Consider the following 15,171-nt stretch of genomic DNA (forward strand, 5'->3'; position numbering starts at 1 on the left):
TGGCCAGGCGCGGTGGCTCAAGCCTGTAATCCCAGCACTTTGGGAGGCCGAGACGGGCGGATCACGAGGTCAGGAGATCGAGACCATCCTGGCTAACACGGTGAAACCCCGTCTCTACTAAAACTACAAAAAACTAGCCGGGCGACGTGGCGGCGCCTGTAGTCCCAGCTACCCGGGAGGCTGAGACAGGAGAATGGCGTGAACCCGGGAGGCGGAGCTTGCAGTGAGCTGCGATCTGGCCACAGCACTCCAGCCTGGGCGACAGAGCGAGACTCCATCTCAAAAAAAAAAAAAAAAAAAAAAAAAATTTCCAACCAAACTTTTTTTAAAAATCCAGTGTCTTTGTGTGTATAGTATTGTTTCAGGCCTCTTTAATCTCTTTCTCTGGTCAGTTTGTTGATCCTAGCCCCAACACCATGCTTTTCAAATCATCTTAATTATGTCATCTTAAAATTTATATTTATTATAGTGTTTTAATCTTAAATTTTATAAGATTTTTGAAATCTGATAAAGCATCTTATCTATTGATCTGTACATTTCCATATACATTTAGTTTCAACTTGTCAACTTACACATAGACAGACACACGCGAGCACACACACACACACACATAGAGACAGAGAGAGCATGTTGGGATTTTGATGGGAATTTCATTGAGTCTTACAATTTAAGAATATTGTATATTTCTCCACATATTAAACATATATTATTTAATTTCTCTCAATAGTTTATAACTTTAGGTATAGGGCAGTCTTTTTGTACTTCCTATAAATAAATTACTTCAAAATGTATTAATTACATGAATTATTTTAAAATATATTTATTAACTTTCTAAGATATGGGAATTTTCTAGCTATCTTTTTCTTACGGGTTTCTGGCTTAAATACATTATGACCTGTCAGTCAGTTGCTGAGAAGTGTGTTCTAATCCCCCAACATCATGTGGATTTATCTACTTTTCCTATTTCAGATTTTGCTTTATGTATTCTGAGACCACAATATTAGATACATGTAAATTTATAATTGAGAGTTGTTTATCTTCCTGGTCAGGGGCCAACTCCTCCTACTGTTAGTTAGAGAAAAATGGTACAAAAACCTGACAACCTAGACACGAAGGCCTGCAGGCAAGGTCATCTCCTCAGAAGGGAGAGTGCGTGGACAAATGCCCAGTGACATCTTTAAAATAGTATTAAAGTTTTGTTCACACATAACATCTTTTAAAGTTGCTGGCCAGGTCTGAACCTAAAGAATCTGGAAAAAGATATGTTGTTATATCACACATGTTTTTTGAATATATTTCTGGAATTCTTAAGATTTCCAGCCCATGTTTGTTTTAGAAATAGTTAATCAGAACAATGTGCTTGTTAAAATTTGCTTCATGAATGTAAAATAACACTTAATTGGAAATTATGGTTTTATATTGTTCCTTACAATAAGAATTTATCCTACTCAATTCTACTGAGTGCCTTCTGCATGCCAGCTGCTTTTGTGTGTATTATTTCATTTAATAATAAAAAATTGATCTTTGGATAAAGAATTTATTCAATTTTGCAGAAGAGGAGGCAGAACATCCCAATAATTTAACCAAAATTATTTAACCAAAGCCACACAGTTAAATGCATTGCAGAATTAGAATTGAAACCCAAGATTCTTAGTCCTGTAATTGGAAAAAGTTTATATTTGTAGCTAAGAGTTCAAGCTCTAGAAACAGGCTGCCTGAATTTGAACCTCTTACTAATTGTATAATTTGGGACAAGTTATTTGATCTCCGTGTGCCCCATTTTAAAATGCTCCATGGGTAAAATGAGGCAGAGGCTAGTGGTGGTAATGATAAAACTTGTCACAGATTGGGTTCTCTAGGATCTGATTCTGAGGTGGCCTAGTGCACATGATGTTTGTTAGGGACTGCCCTTGGAAACAATACCTGTGGAAGGCAGGGAGGAAGCAAGATTGGAGAAAGGGAGAAGTCAAAAACAAAGCAGACACCAGATGGCCCTGGCCACCCTTCTGAGGAGCTCTGAGACTAAAATGGCCCATCAGAGTTGTTCTGCACTCGTCCAAATAGCCAGGCCTTTATAACCCCTTCTGCATCTGTCATTGGATTTGGGCCACCCTGAGACAGGCATATCCTTGGGCATTGGCCCTCTGTAACCAAAGCAATCCCTAAAGGGGTTTCTGCTGACAGCACTCCACCAGAGGCAGTATGTCCTTCCTTTGAAGAGGGTCATGTCTTTTGCAGTACTTACTTCATAGGGGTTTTTAGGACTACATGAGATAACACATAGAAAAGTTTCTTGGTGAGCTCTCAGTAAGTTATTATTGCTAGGCCACATACATGTTAACTCTTAAGATTCATGCAGTGTAAAAGGCATAAATTTTAAAAATGGAAAATAAATTGATCAGACTACTTGAGAAAACTCAGTCAGCTTAAAAAAATTAGGAATGCTTAGTCAAACTTGTTTTATTTTAACATACAGAAAATGTCAAAGATACATAAAGGAAATTAGTATAATCACCTCTCATGTGCTTCTCATCTAGTTTCCCCTTGACATATTTTTGGGTAGGGAGTAAACTGGGGGATTTTAGAACCAATCCCAGATAGAGTGTTTTACCTGTAAAGACTATGGTGTACATTCTATCTCATTTCAAAATATTTTTATATAACCCCTATGTTATTATTACACCTAACAGAACTAACAATAGTTTCTTAATATCTGTTAAGTACTAGTTCACACTGCAGTTCCCCATTTATCTCACACAGATTTATTTTTAGGAGTTTTGTTTAAATCAGAATCCAAAAAAAGGTCCACGTAATTTTATGTATGTCTCTTAAATCTCTTTATTCTGTAACATCTCAAACTCTCTCCCCTTTTATTTAGGCCAGTTATTTGCTGGAAAACTAGATTGTTTTCCCTAGAGAATGTCCCATATTCTGAATTTGACTACTTCCTTGTTGTGTCATGTCACTTAAAGAAAATATTCTTCAAAAACCCATATGTCTTATAAACCTGTGGTTATATCTCAGCTTGACTGAATTCTGCTTCAGCTTGAAGCAAGAAATACACTGAGGTGATGCAATGCACTGAACCAAATTTTGAGCAATAAAACTTTTGATTAGTCATCTTGGTCATTTCTCAAGTTTCATTTAATTATTACTTTAATATTAAGCTTCTGGGAGATATTCATTCATATGCAAGTTCAAGCTTTTAGTCTTCTTCTATAATTTTATGTTAATGTATAAAGTTACATAAGTTGTATATAAATTCTAGAAATTAAAATTCAACCAGGTTACATTTGCCAATGACACTTGGCAGAATAATGATAATGATATAATAAAGCATATTTTTTTGTTGGCTTATGACTTCACAAAGCTGTAGTTTGTTGACTATTAAGTGTATCTAAGTTCTGTGAATTATTTATGATCTCATCTGCTGTTTACATAGGCTCTTTTGTAGTCTTTTTATAAATTTTGAATATAAACCTAGAGGTTTCCCCCTTTGAGCTATTTACTTTATCTTAAAAATTGAAAGAATGAGTAAATAATATATTGACAGGCTAGGCTAGGGAGCAAAATAAACTTCTAGAAGTTATGTTCACCATATGTATATTTCCAAAAGACAGCTGAAGAAGAAACAGTGTGTGAATATAAACATATTTCATATACCACACAGATATTCTAGTACAGTTTTCTGTCCAAATACAAGTAACTTATATGAATCTGCCTATGAGTTTTCTTTCATCTCAAGTAGTGGATATATTGTTTAAACGTTACTACAGTTTATAGAACCCAAGGGTCCAAACAGTGCGTGTTCTTTGCTTTTCTATATTCATTTTAACTTAATTCTTTAACCCTTTTTTCATCAAATGGAAAAAAATTCAATCTGGACACTTTAAGGTGACTCAGTCCCTTATGACAAAACATCTCTTTAAGGTAGAAATGTTCTTCACTCCAATTTAAGAACCCTTCTTCTCACGATAGCATCTGTGCAGGGAGACCTTGCATAGGACAAGGGCAGTGGTATGTGGTGAAGTACATTGGTATGTTTGCTTAGTATGCTCTATAGTGGGGGTCCCCAACCCCCAGGCCATGGACCTACCAGTCCATGGCTTATTAGGAACCAGGCCACACAGCAGGAGGTGAGTGGCAGGAGAACGAGCAAGCATTACCACCTGAGCTCAGCCTCCTGTCAGCAGCATTAGATTCTTATAGGAGCACGAACCCTATTGTGAACTGCGTACGCGAGAGATCTAGGTTGCATGCTCCTTATGCGATTCGAATGCCTGATGATCTGAGATGGAACAGTTTCATTTCAAATCCATCCCCCCTCCCCCCCCCCGGCCACCCTGGTCCATGGAAAAATTGTCTTCCACAAAACCAGTCCCTGGTGCCAAAAAGGTTGAGGACTACTCCTCTATAGCAAGAGAATGGTACCCTACATTCTCCTCCCCTACACTTAAGCTGCTAACTCTGCAACTGAAAATCAAAGGCATTCATAATTAAGCGTTTCTGCAAAAACAGCAGAAGTGTGGCTTGACCTTACTTCTACTTCCAAATATTTTATGAGTGCATCTGATTGGCTGTTTCTAAATCACATCCAAACCCTAGCTGCAAAAGATGAAATGTAAATTTTAGATTTCCAGGCTTTAGTCTATGTAGGAGCACTAGGAGGAGGGTGGAACGGAGGTTGAATACCAGTCCATCCTATCCATTGCAGTCACAGCAGAGAGATTGGCTGTGGGGAGTGTGGGAGTAGGAGGCCTTCACAACTTCACTTCTTGACCTGGGTTGATTTGATGGTGGTGGTCTCTTATATGGTATCTCGACAGAGATAGTATATGAGGTTTTATCAGTTACTTTTTAGCTTTACCCCAGCTCCCTTGTACAGGGAGTCTTCAGAAAAACGTCTGCCTCCTCTCTCTACTCTCTCCAGAAGTATATACCCAATCCTGTTGTGGTTCAATTGTGTACCCCCAGATACATACACGGAAATCCTAACCCCCAGTTCCTTAGGATGTGACCTTATTTGACATAGGGTCACTGCAGATATAGTTAGTTAAAATGAGGTTATACTGTAGTAGGGTGGGCCCCTAATCCAATATGACTAGTGCTCTTATGAAAAGGGGCAATTTGGATACAGACACACATAGAGGAAGAACACCGTGTGAATGTGAAGATGGGCATCTACAAGCCGAGAAAACAGGCCCAGAACAGATCCTTTCCTCCTGGCCCTCTGAAGGAACCAGCCCTGCCAACACCTTGGTTTCACACTTCAAGGCTCTAAAACTGAGATAATGTTTCCGTTGTGTAGGCCATCCAGTGTGTAGCACTTTATACCACATTGCCCTAGCAAACTAACAAAAACCCCTTCTTGATGCATGCTTTTTCACTCAGCTGAGCAATGTCAAGGGGCAGTAAGCCAGTAATTCTTCCTTGGTTAACTTCTGTATTTCTTCATTCAGGGTCATGAAACTTCGCTGGGTTTTCTTCATATCCCTTGAAAATAATGGGCAAATTAAGAAGGATGTGCTATGGTCTGAATGTATTTCTCCAAAATTTAAATGTTGAAACCCTAACTCCCAAGGTGATGATATTAGGAGGTAGGGTCTTTGGGAGGTAATTAGGTCATGGGGTAGAACTGTGCTAAACAGGATTAGGGCTTTTATTTAAAAGGCCCAAGAGGGATCTGCCTTGATCTTGGACTTCCCAGCCTCCAAAACTGTTGTTTATAAACTACCTACTCTGTTATAGCAGCCAAAACAAACTAAGACAGGATGTCTTCTTGCCCTGATGGTATGGGTAAGCCTCCAACTGAAATAATCTCCAGAAATGAATCCCAGTCACCTATTTTCAGCATCACCCCCAAATCTCACTCAATATTTTCTTGGAGACTTTCCATTTTTCCCAAGAATAGTCAACATGGAAGGAAGAGTATTGTTCTCTGTAATGACTTTCTATTATGTCAAGTTAAGTATTATGGAACTAAGTTTCCTGGAATTTTCTTCTCCACATCGTTTTGGTCATGGAAAAATACTCCTGTCATTGAGGTATGGGTCTTGTTCTCTTGAGTCTGGATGTCCCTGTGACAGTGATGCAACATACTCTGAGGTTAGGTCTTTAGGAGAAACAGCTTCCACCTGGTCTTTCTGGGGACTTTTGTTCTTGGAATCCAATCTGTGAGAGATCCCCAGCCCAGGAAGAGACTGCCTGTCGGCATTCCAGTCAACAGCCAGCATCACCTATCACATGTGGAAGAGGAAGTGATCTCCAGCTGCAGAGTATCTAACCACACAGCATGAGATATGCCAAACTAAGTCAAGCCAACCCCCAGAATAGTGAGAGGTGATAACATCATTATTATTGGTTTTAAGCAACTACATTTTGGTGTGATTCGTTTATGCCTAATAGATAATTGGATTAGTCTCTTACTTGTGCCTATTTCCAACTCTGATTTTCCAAAATCTTTCCTATTCTCTTCTCAACCTCATTCAACAGTGGAGCCTCCAGTAGTGGAGAGAAAAACCAGTCATTCAAGTTTGCATATTATTCCTAGCAGTTTTAAAATGTTTATTTCAAGCTGTGAACCTGTGTTTTGATGGGGAAAGTAAGAAAAGAACTTGGCGTTCAGTGTTTCAGATTATTGCCACCTATCAAAGTCCCACCTTCTCCCACCCATCAATCTACCAAAATAGAGTGACTGTTTTTCTGTCAACTCTCCAAGGATCTGCTATAAGTTAAATAATATTTGTCACAAAAAAAAAATAGTACAAGGTAAGCTATCTTATCTTTTACTGCACATATTCCATCTTCCTAAGTAGGTACTAGATTCTTGGAGGGTAAGAACCAGGACTTATTTACTCTTAAATCCTTCACAGTTACTAAAAATGCTTGTTGAAAGAAATTAATAAAGAGGTGGCTGCACCTACACTAGGCCTTTAGGAATAAGTGGGATTTTGACTACAGGGAAGATATTATCTGTGTCTTAATAAGACCTATCAGTCTTTTACAGACAACAGGACTCAATAGACATGTACTTTAAAAGAATACTTTCCACCAACAGATGAGTGGATAAAATATGCTATATATGTACAGGGAAATAATCAGTCATTAAAAGGAGTAAGTCCTGACTCATGTTGCAATATAGATGAACCTTGAAAACATTATGCGAAATAAGCCAGACACAAAAAGACAAATATTTTATGATTCCTCTTACATGTGGTACCTAGAATGGGCAAATTCATAGAACAGAAAGTAAAATAGAGAGGTTACCAGGGGACAGAAGGAAGAGGAAACAGGAAATTACTATTTACAGAGTACAAGGTTTCTGTTTGGAATGAAAAAAAGTTTTTGGAAATAGTGTTAATGGTTACATAACACAGGACAGTGGTAAATGTACTTAAAGCCACTGAATTGTTCACTTAAAAATGGTTAAAATGGTAAATTTTATATTATTTATGTGTATGTGTGTGTGTATTCACAGTTCATCTTTAAAAGACTGTAAACACTTGAATCTTTTTAATGCACCTGACAAATTTCTTTGACAAATACTTGCTGAATTGCTACCAGGTACCAGGCACTGTGGTAGGCAGTGAAAAAATAAACATGATTAAGACACAGATAATACCTTCCCTGTAGTCAAAATCCCACTTATTCCTAAAGGCCTAGTGTAGGTGCAGCCACCTCTTTATTAATTTCTTTCAACAAGGATTTTTAGTAACTGTGAAGGATTTAAGAGGAAATAAGTCCTGGTTCCTACCCTCCAAGAATCTAGTACCTACTTAGGAAGATGGAATATGTGCACTAAAAGATAAGATAGCTTACCTTGTACTATTTTTTTTGTGTGTGACAAATATTATTTAACTTATAGCAGATCCTTGGAGAGTTGACAGAAAAACAGTCACTCTATTTTGGTAGATTGATGGGTGGGAGAAGGTGGGACTTTGAGTATCTAAAGGAGGGGCCATACCTTGTTCAGTGAGCAAGACAGCAGCATGAGCATGTTTGGAGGACAATGGGTAGCTGTGCGAATGGTTTTTATAGTAAATTTATATGAAATGTAGTATATACCTTTACCTTAAGACAGTATCTTGGATAGTATCTGAAGGAGGATACAAACCTTAAGAAATATACACATTTCCACCAGAAGGCTCATTTTTATTTTGTTTTTTCTTTACCTGTTCTGTAAATCATCGTGTTGCTTTATATTCTTATTTGGATGGTATTTTATATTTTATTTCTTTTCCATTAAGGACATTATTAACACTTTTAATTTTTTTAAATCTCTATCTTTTCAGGAACACAAAGTCAAGCCACCCAATTTGACCACTAAAAAAATGTTCAGGGCATCTCTGACTCAAGCCACTTCCGTAAAACCTGCCTGTGCTCAAAGTCTTCTACCATGTTCGGTAGCAGTGGACCACAAGGTGGAGCTTTCAGTCAGCCAGCCAACAGCAGGCATTTTCTCAGCTTTGCATCTCCAGCCAGAGTCTGTTCAGGGTAGAAAGAAATCCCTGTCTATCAGGGCTCCGCAAGTACGTTCGGAAGTATTAATGCCCAACAGAGGAAATGCTCAAGTTCAACACACAAATCTTAGCTCCCAAAGCAACATCACCCCTAAGTTTGTACCAGTTTTCAAAAATAGATTGTTACAAATGAACAAAAATACCTCAGTACTTGGCAGCCCGAAAAGAAAACAGCATGTTGTGACACAATCTAAATTGTTTTCACTCAAAACTAGTATGATCCAGCATGACAAACTGAATTTAGGTCCAGCTATAAAAAACAGATATAATAGTAACATTCAGATGCAGGCTGCTAACAATTTAAATCAGGAGAATTCCAGACCTCTGCAAGAAAAAAATACAGAGTCTTCTGAAAATATGACAAAGTTTCCCTCTTCTAATGGAAAATCGACTGTGAGTTTAAACAAAAATAAGCAACTATCTAACAGTGCAGTATTGCTGAGGTCAAATAACAATTTAGGGGTAGTAAAAAGTGCTGTTGACTTCCAAATGAAAGGAAAAGAAAATTTAACAGGCAAATGTATAACACAAATTTTAGGGAAAAGCCATGGGTCACTAAAACTGAAAAGACAGCCACACATTTTTGAATTAGATGGAGAAACAGAAGATCCCCGACTGCTACAGCAGCAATCAGAAAATCAAGCTAAAGAAGTTGGTACAAGTGACCACAGGTTGATAGTAAGCAAAATAGCCCACAGGTCTAAAAGAAAATTATGTCCAGAGTCTTCCAAAACTTCAAAGAAGCATCATTCCAATACTGCGCACTTTGGCCAATCCAGTTCTTCTAGGAAGCAGGTAAAAATAATAATAATAATAATAATAATAACCTGGCACTACTTATCATATGCTAGACCTTTAAAATCCCTAAATAAGTATTTAAATGATTTCCCCAAGATCATTTATAACCATACTAATTAATAAACAGAGTATCTACCTTAGAGCAACTGTAAGTGTATGCAGTTAATTTGTAACAAAATGTGATTCTTCAATCTAATACAGATACTTGACTCAGATAAATCAAAACCTAAGAAATCTCTCATCATTCCTAATGCTTAGAACATGGACCTGAAAGAAGGAAATGTCTACCAGGTAAATGAGGTGATAGCTTTTGATTTGCTTATACATTATCTTAATTGGGATTGCCAAGTTTAGGGGTCCCCAACCTCTTGGTAAAAAGCAGCTAGTTTTCAATTAATTCTTTGAAATCCTAAAATCAGCAAAGAAATAGGACATGGTGGGAACAGTACACTCCTTGGATAAGGACCGTACACAGCAGCTGTTTTGTAATGACTCCAAAGAGGGATGAGTGCAAATGGTCCTCTGTGGGCTCCCCCAACTCTGTTCTGGGGATCCTTGCAGACTAGGAAGAGCTCACACAGCAGCAGCAGATTATCTAAAAACAGAAGATTTGAACAGCTACTACAATATCCACTTTTTGGGATACCTGCCCAAGATAATAAACCTTAAATGATGTTTCAAAGGTTAATCATTTAGTTAAAATTTACTCGAAAAGTGCTACAGTGCTGGCTATGTTTAAACGTGATATTCAGTTGATAATGCTGAGTTCATGGCACTGAATTTACAACATGATACATCTGGAAATTACATTTTATTTTGTTCTGCCATCTGTTCTATTCTAAGAACAAACATATTACTAAAATACCCACAAGTTATTTTTTACATAGAACTATTGGAATACTTTCAATTCAGATTCTTTAAGAACCAACTAGAAAACATTATCTTTTCCAACTGCTATTTCTTCCTATAACTAACAGAATTTTCAGCCTGATTTTAATTAACCAAAAGGTATTTAAATCTATTCCTATATATGTTCTGTGTTGTATTTTATGTGCTTTTTGACATCTTAACATTTTAATGTACTCAGTAGGTGATTGAGGGAAAATGCGTGTGCCTTTAAGATGTTACTTGCATTTTAGAAATAAATGAAATATATTCTAGGTTTCATATTGTTTTAGAAATATAGTACTTTTCCACTTTGAACTGCTTAAGTCCTGATACAATTTTAAAATTAAAAAGTCATCCAGGAGTGGGGGCTTACGCCTGTAATTCCAACACTTTGGGAGGCTGAGGCAGGTGGATTGCTTGAGCTCAGGTGTTCCAGACCAGCTTGGGCAACATGGGTGAGACCCTGTCTCCACAAAAAAAAAAAAAATGAAAAACTAGGGCTGGGCACAGTGGCTCACGCCTGTAATTCCAGCATTTTGGGAGGCCAAGGCAGGTGGATCACCTGAGATCAGGAGTTCGATACCAGCCTGGGCAACATGGCAAACCCCTTCTCTACTAAAAATACAGAAAATTTGCCGGATGTGGTGGCAGGTGCCTGTAATCCCAGCTACTCGGGAGGCTAAGGCAGAAGAATCACTCAAACCCGGGAAGCAGAGGTTGCAGTGAGCCAAGATCATGCCATTGCACTCCAGCCTGGGTGACAGAGTGAGACTCCATCCCCTGCCAAAAATATTAGCTGGGCATGGTTGTGCATGCCTGTAGTCCCAGCTACTTCGGGGGCTGAGATGGGAGGATTGCTTGAGCCTGGGAGGTGGAGGTTGCAGTGAACTGTGTTTGCCACTGCACTCCAGCCTGAATGACAAAGTGAGCCTGTCTCAAAGTCAATAAATAGTAAATTTTAAAAATCGTTTCATCAGGTAGAAAGAATAACATAATGAGAAATTTTTAAATATTTTATTTGTATGAATTTGTGGGGTACAAGTGCAACTTTGCTATATGGATGTATTGTAGTGGTAAAGTCAGGGCTTTTAATGTATTCATCATTGGAATAATGTACATTGTACCCAATTAAGTAATTTCTCATCATTCACCCCCCTCCCACCCCCTAATCTTCTGAGTCTCCGTTGTCTATCGTTCGGCACTCTGTGTCCATGTGTATACATTATTTAGCTCTCAATTAAAGGAATCATTATAGAAAATAATTTCCCCTAAATATAAAATTAATACATACTCCTGTGAAAAGCTTGAGTAGTACAGAGCAGTTTCAAGAAAAAAGTAAAAAACCATCTGTAATTTCTCTTTGCAGAGATGACCATTCTGAATATAGAACGAACACTCTTCCGGATGTCTCTCACACTCCTGTGACCATGAAATCAGCTCTACAGTCTGCTGTGGAACCTCCTTTTTCACTCAACAGTTTCTTTTTAATGTTTGCGTAGGATTTTGTTGTATGTAGGTTTCTGTATTTAACTAGTTCCCTATTGACAGATGCTTCAGTTCTTCCCAACTTTTCACTATTACAACAATGTCATGTAAATAGTCTCCTGCAGATCTTTGCAAAATATCCAATGATCTTATACAGTTGTTTTGATGGTTGAAAATATCTTTATTTTGCCCTTACTATTTTATTATTGAAATTTGAATGTATCATTTTTGTTATTGAAATTTTCAAACCACATAAAGCACAGATAAGAGTATGAAGAACCTCTAAGTACCTATCACCCAGATCTGTCAGGTACTAATAGTTTGTCACTGTTTCATCTGTTCCTCACAGACATGCTTTTATGTTGCTATAATCTTTTAAGGCAAATTCAAGACATCATATAATTTTACCCATAAACACTAAAGTGTATATATTTCTAATGTAAGATACAGTATACATTTTAAGAAAAAAAGAATGTGCATATATATTACATTTTGGGGATCTCTACCATATCTCTGCAGGCTCACTAAATTTCACTTTTGCTTTTATATGCAAACTAACAGGAAGCCCTGAATAAATGTAAAACCTATTTCTCAACAAAACTGGAGCCTTTATTGGGGTGGAGATTTCTGTGTTCACCAATACTCATTACCATCTTCTGTGTGCCAGGCAGTGGGGAAAAAACACTGTGTCCACTGCAGAAATGGATGAGACAGCCATGGCCTGAGCCCCTGAGGGCTGGTGGTCTAGTCTCAAGCACATTCATTCTGGGTTCCCGGCACAGACTTAGAGATATATATGAATTGAAGCAGATGTCCAGAATGACCTTCTGGTCCATATTACAAATAAATTATCTAACATTTGAAAAAAAAGAGAAACAGAAGTGGAGCTTCTCAGACAATGAATGTTATTCTGGCTTTCAAACATTTTATATGTTTGATGTACAAAATATTATTTAATTCTTATAATATATTTAAAAGAAACCAAAATCTTCATTGGCTATTCCACTGAAACAATAATTATATAAAAATAGCCAGTAGAGATCCAAGTATAAGTTGAACTCTGATTTTGTAAATGTGATTTATTGTCCACCACTTCACTAAACCATTGCAATTAAAAGCAAAAGTAAACACAGACTCTCCTTCAAACATTAAATGTAACTTCTGCTCCTGAAATTGTGTTAATTAATTTGCTATATACCTTTACTGTAAGCATTTCTGTTTTCCAGAATTATCTCTCTTTCCCAATGATGTTACCATTTTCATAAGGACAAGCATTTTGTCTGAAGCCCATTTTGAGTGTGCTTTTCTCATTCCAAAGTTTGTATTATAGATATCTGGTAGACTCTTATAAAGAGTGGTATGTCATTTTGTTTGTGAGGCTGTGGTGAAAATAACGTTAGTAAATATGCATATTTGATGAGCACAGTCATCCACAGCGTGTAATCATTCCTAAAACCAGCCTTCCCCACTGTTCCACAGATTCCCAGGCTGCCTTCCTGTTACTGCCCAGTCACTATGTCTCAGGTAATGGAGACTTACTTTATTATTGCACTGAGCAAAATAATGAAAACCATACATCCACTACTGAAGTGGTATTAACATCTTCCAGTTCTTTATATAAATAATCTTGATAGCCCCTCCTATACTCCATTAGTGTCTAAAATTTAGAATATATAGTATAGTACTTGAGTTAGATCAATGTTAACCTACATGGCAAAACCTGCCATGTTAATATTAGTGTATTTTTTTGTATAAAGTAGGTTTTATCTTTATCTTAAAATATTTATCCTAATGAAAGTTATAAAAATATATGCATATATGTATATATGTAAGATTTAATATAAATAGGTATATAGATAGCTGATTTCATATTTCATGTTCCAAAAAGAGGTTCTAGATCAAATTTCTGTATTCAGCATCACCAGAGAAATCAATAAGATTTTGGTTCATTTTAAACATTGCAAGTTTTGAAAGCCAAGATAATTCCAGATCTAATTAGGGGAAGCTACATTTTACTTCTTTGTGTAAGTTATTGGTGATTTATATGCAGTATGGACCGCCCTCCCCCCAGAAATTGTTCTTATATTCCAATTATACATGAGTTTTAGAACCATTTTAATTTCAAAACCATAAGCAAATAATTTTATGTTTGCCTATTTCCAGGAGCTGAAGAAATCAGCAATTACTTTAAAAAATCTATGGCAATGTCAAAATTAATGCCAAGAATCATATTTCTAGGAATGCAAACGTGCTTCTCACATACTCATATATTATGTTTCACAGTATTGGTTGCTTACTATATTTGTTTTTATTTTATTACATATCATAATTACACATTTTTATTTGCATTTGTTGCTTACTGTAGTAAAAGGTAAAAAAAATATGGATTTGTTAATGATCAGCTTTTATTTGACTAACCAGTTGACCAATTTTTGCTCTGTTTTCAAATTGCATATGATGGGGTATTATGCTGAAACTGCTAATATATTGAGTATTTATTGATACTTAAGGATAGTATTTATAAATATTTAAGAATCTCATGGTCTTTATGTTTTGTTGTTTAAAATGTTCACGTTGTTGTACGCTACAGTGTCTTATTCAAAATTGAAAATAATAAAGCTATTTCTAATAGATGTAGTTTTCATATGTCAGAGTGACTCTGTATAGGAATGGAAAGGCTTAGATAAATTACAAGTTTCTTTCCCTCTCTGGTTCCATTTCTTCACATGCATTTGCTGCTGGACCCATGTAAACTATCTTACATCCTTAGCGCTTCATAGAACTTTTATTCTCCAAAGGCCTTCATGCTTTCATTCGACAAATATTTTAGTATTTGCTATGTGCAACCATTATTGTAGATACTCACAATATACCTGTGAACACTGAAATTACATGCTAGCAGGCAGACACAGATGATAAGCATAAGTAATTAAATTATATAACGCATTAGAAAATGGCACGTACAGTGGAAAAATTAAAAAAAACAGAGCAAGGTAAGAGAAATAGTAAGGGTAGGCCTCCTTGAGCAGAGACTTGAAGGAGGAGAGCAAGTTGGCTACATGGAGTTGTCCTCTGAAGGACGTGCTTCCCAGGCATAAGGAACGACCTGTGTGTTTGCAGAATGTTTCAGGGGGAGCCTAGGCTAGAGTACAAGGAGCAGAGAGGAGGATTCGCTTTACCCTGACGAAAATGGGGTTAAGGCCAAAGAAGTGAAGTGATCTGACTTACGTTTCAACAGGACCCTTCTGGCTACTGTGTTATGAATAGACTTGGGGTGGGGGGGTGGTGTGAGAAGAAACAGGCACACCAGTTAAGAATCCAAGAAGTGGCCGGGTGTGGTGGGTCACGCCTGTAATCCCAGCACTTTGGGAGGCCAAGGCAGGCAGATCCCAAGGTCAGGAGATCGAGACTATCCTGGCCAACATGGTGAAACCCCGTCTCTACTAAAAATATAAAAATTACCTGGGTGTGGTGGCGCATG

At 37.2% G+C, this 15,171-nt stretch overlaps 1 protein-coding gene across 1 annotated transcript in view; it reads left to right on the plus strand.

Annotated features, from left to right (window-relative positions):
* Positions 1–14,323, plus strand: part of CUNH18orf63 (chromosome unknown C18orf63 homolog) — a 46,219-nt gene extending 31,896 nt beyond the window's left edge. The window contains 3 exon segments of the mRNA XM_017866085.1: positions 8,292–9,314; positions 9,519–9,608; positions 11,572–14,323. Of these exon segments, the coding sequence (XP_017721574.1) occupies positions 8,292–9,314; positions 9,519–9,575 (1,080 nt within the window). The 3' untranslated portion in view covers positions 9,576–9,608; positions 11,572–14,323.
* Positions 14,324–15,171: the final 848 nt, after the last annotated feature.

The sequence above is a fragment of the Rhinopithecus bieti genome, unplaced genomic scaffold, assembly GCF_001698545.2.
Source record: "Rhinopithecus bieti isolate Rb0 unplaced genomic scaffold, ASM169854v2 scaffold_84002, whole genome shotgun sequence".
NCBI classification, from domain to species: domain Eukaryota; kingdom Metazoa; phylum Chordata; class Mammalia; order Primates; family Cercopithecidae; genus Rhinopithecus; species Rhinopithecus bieti.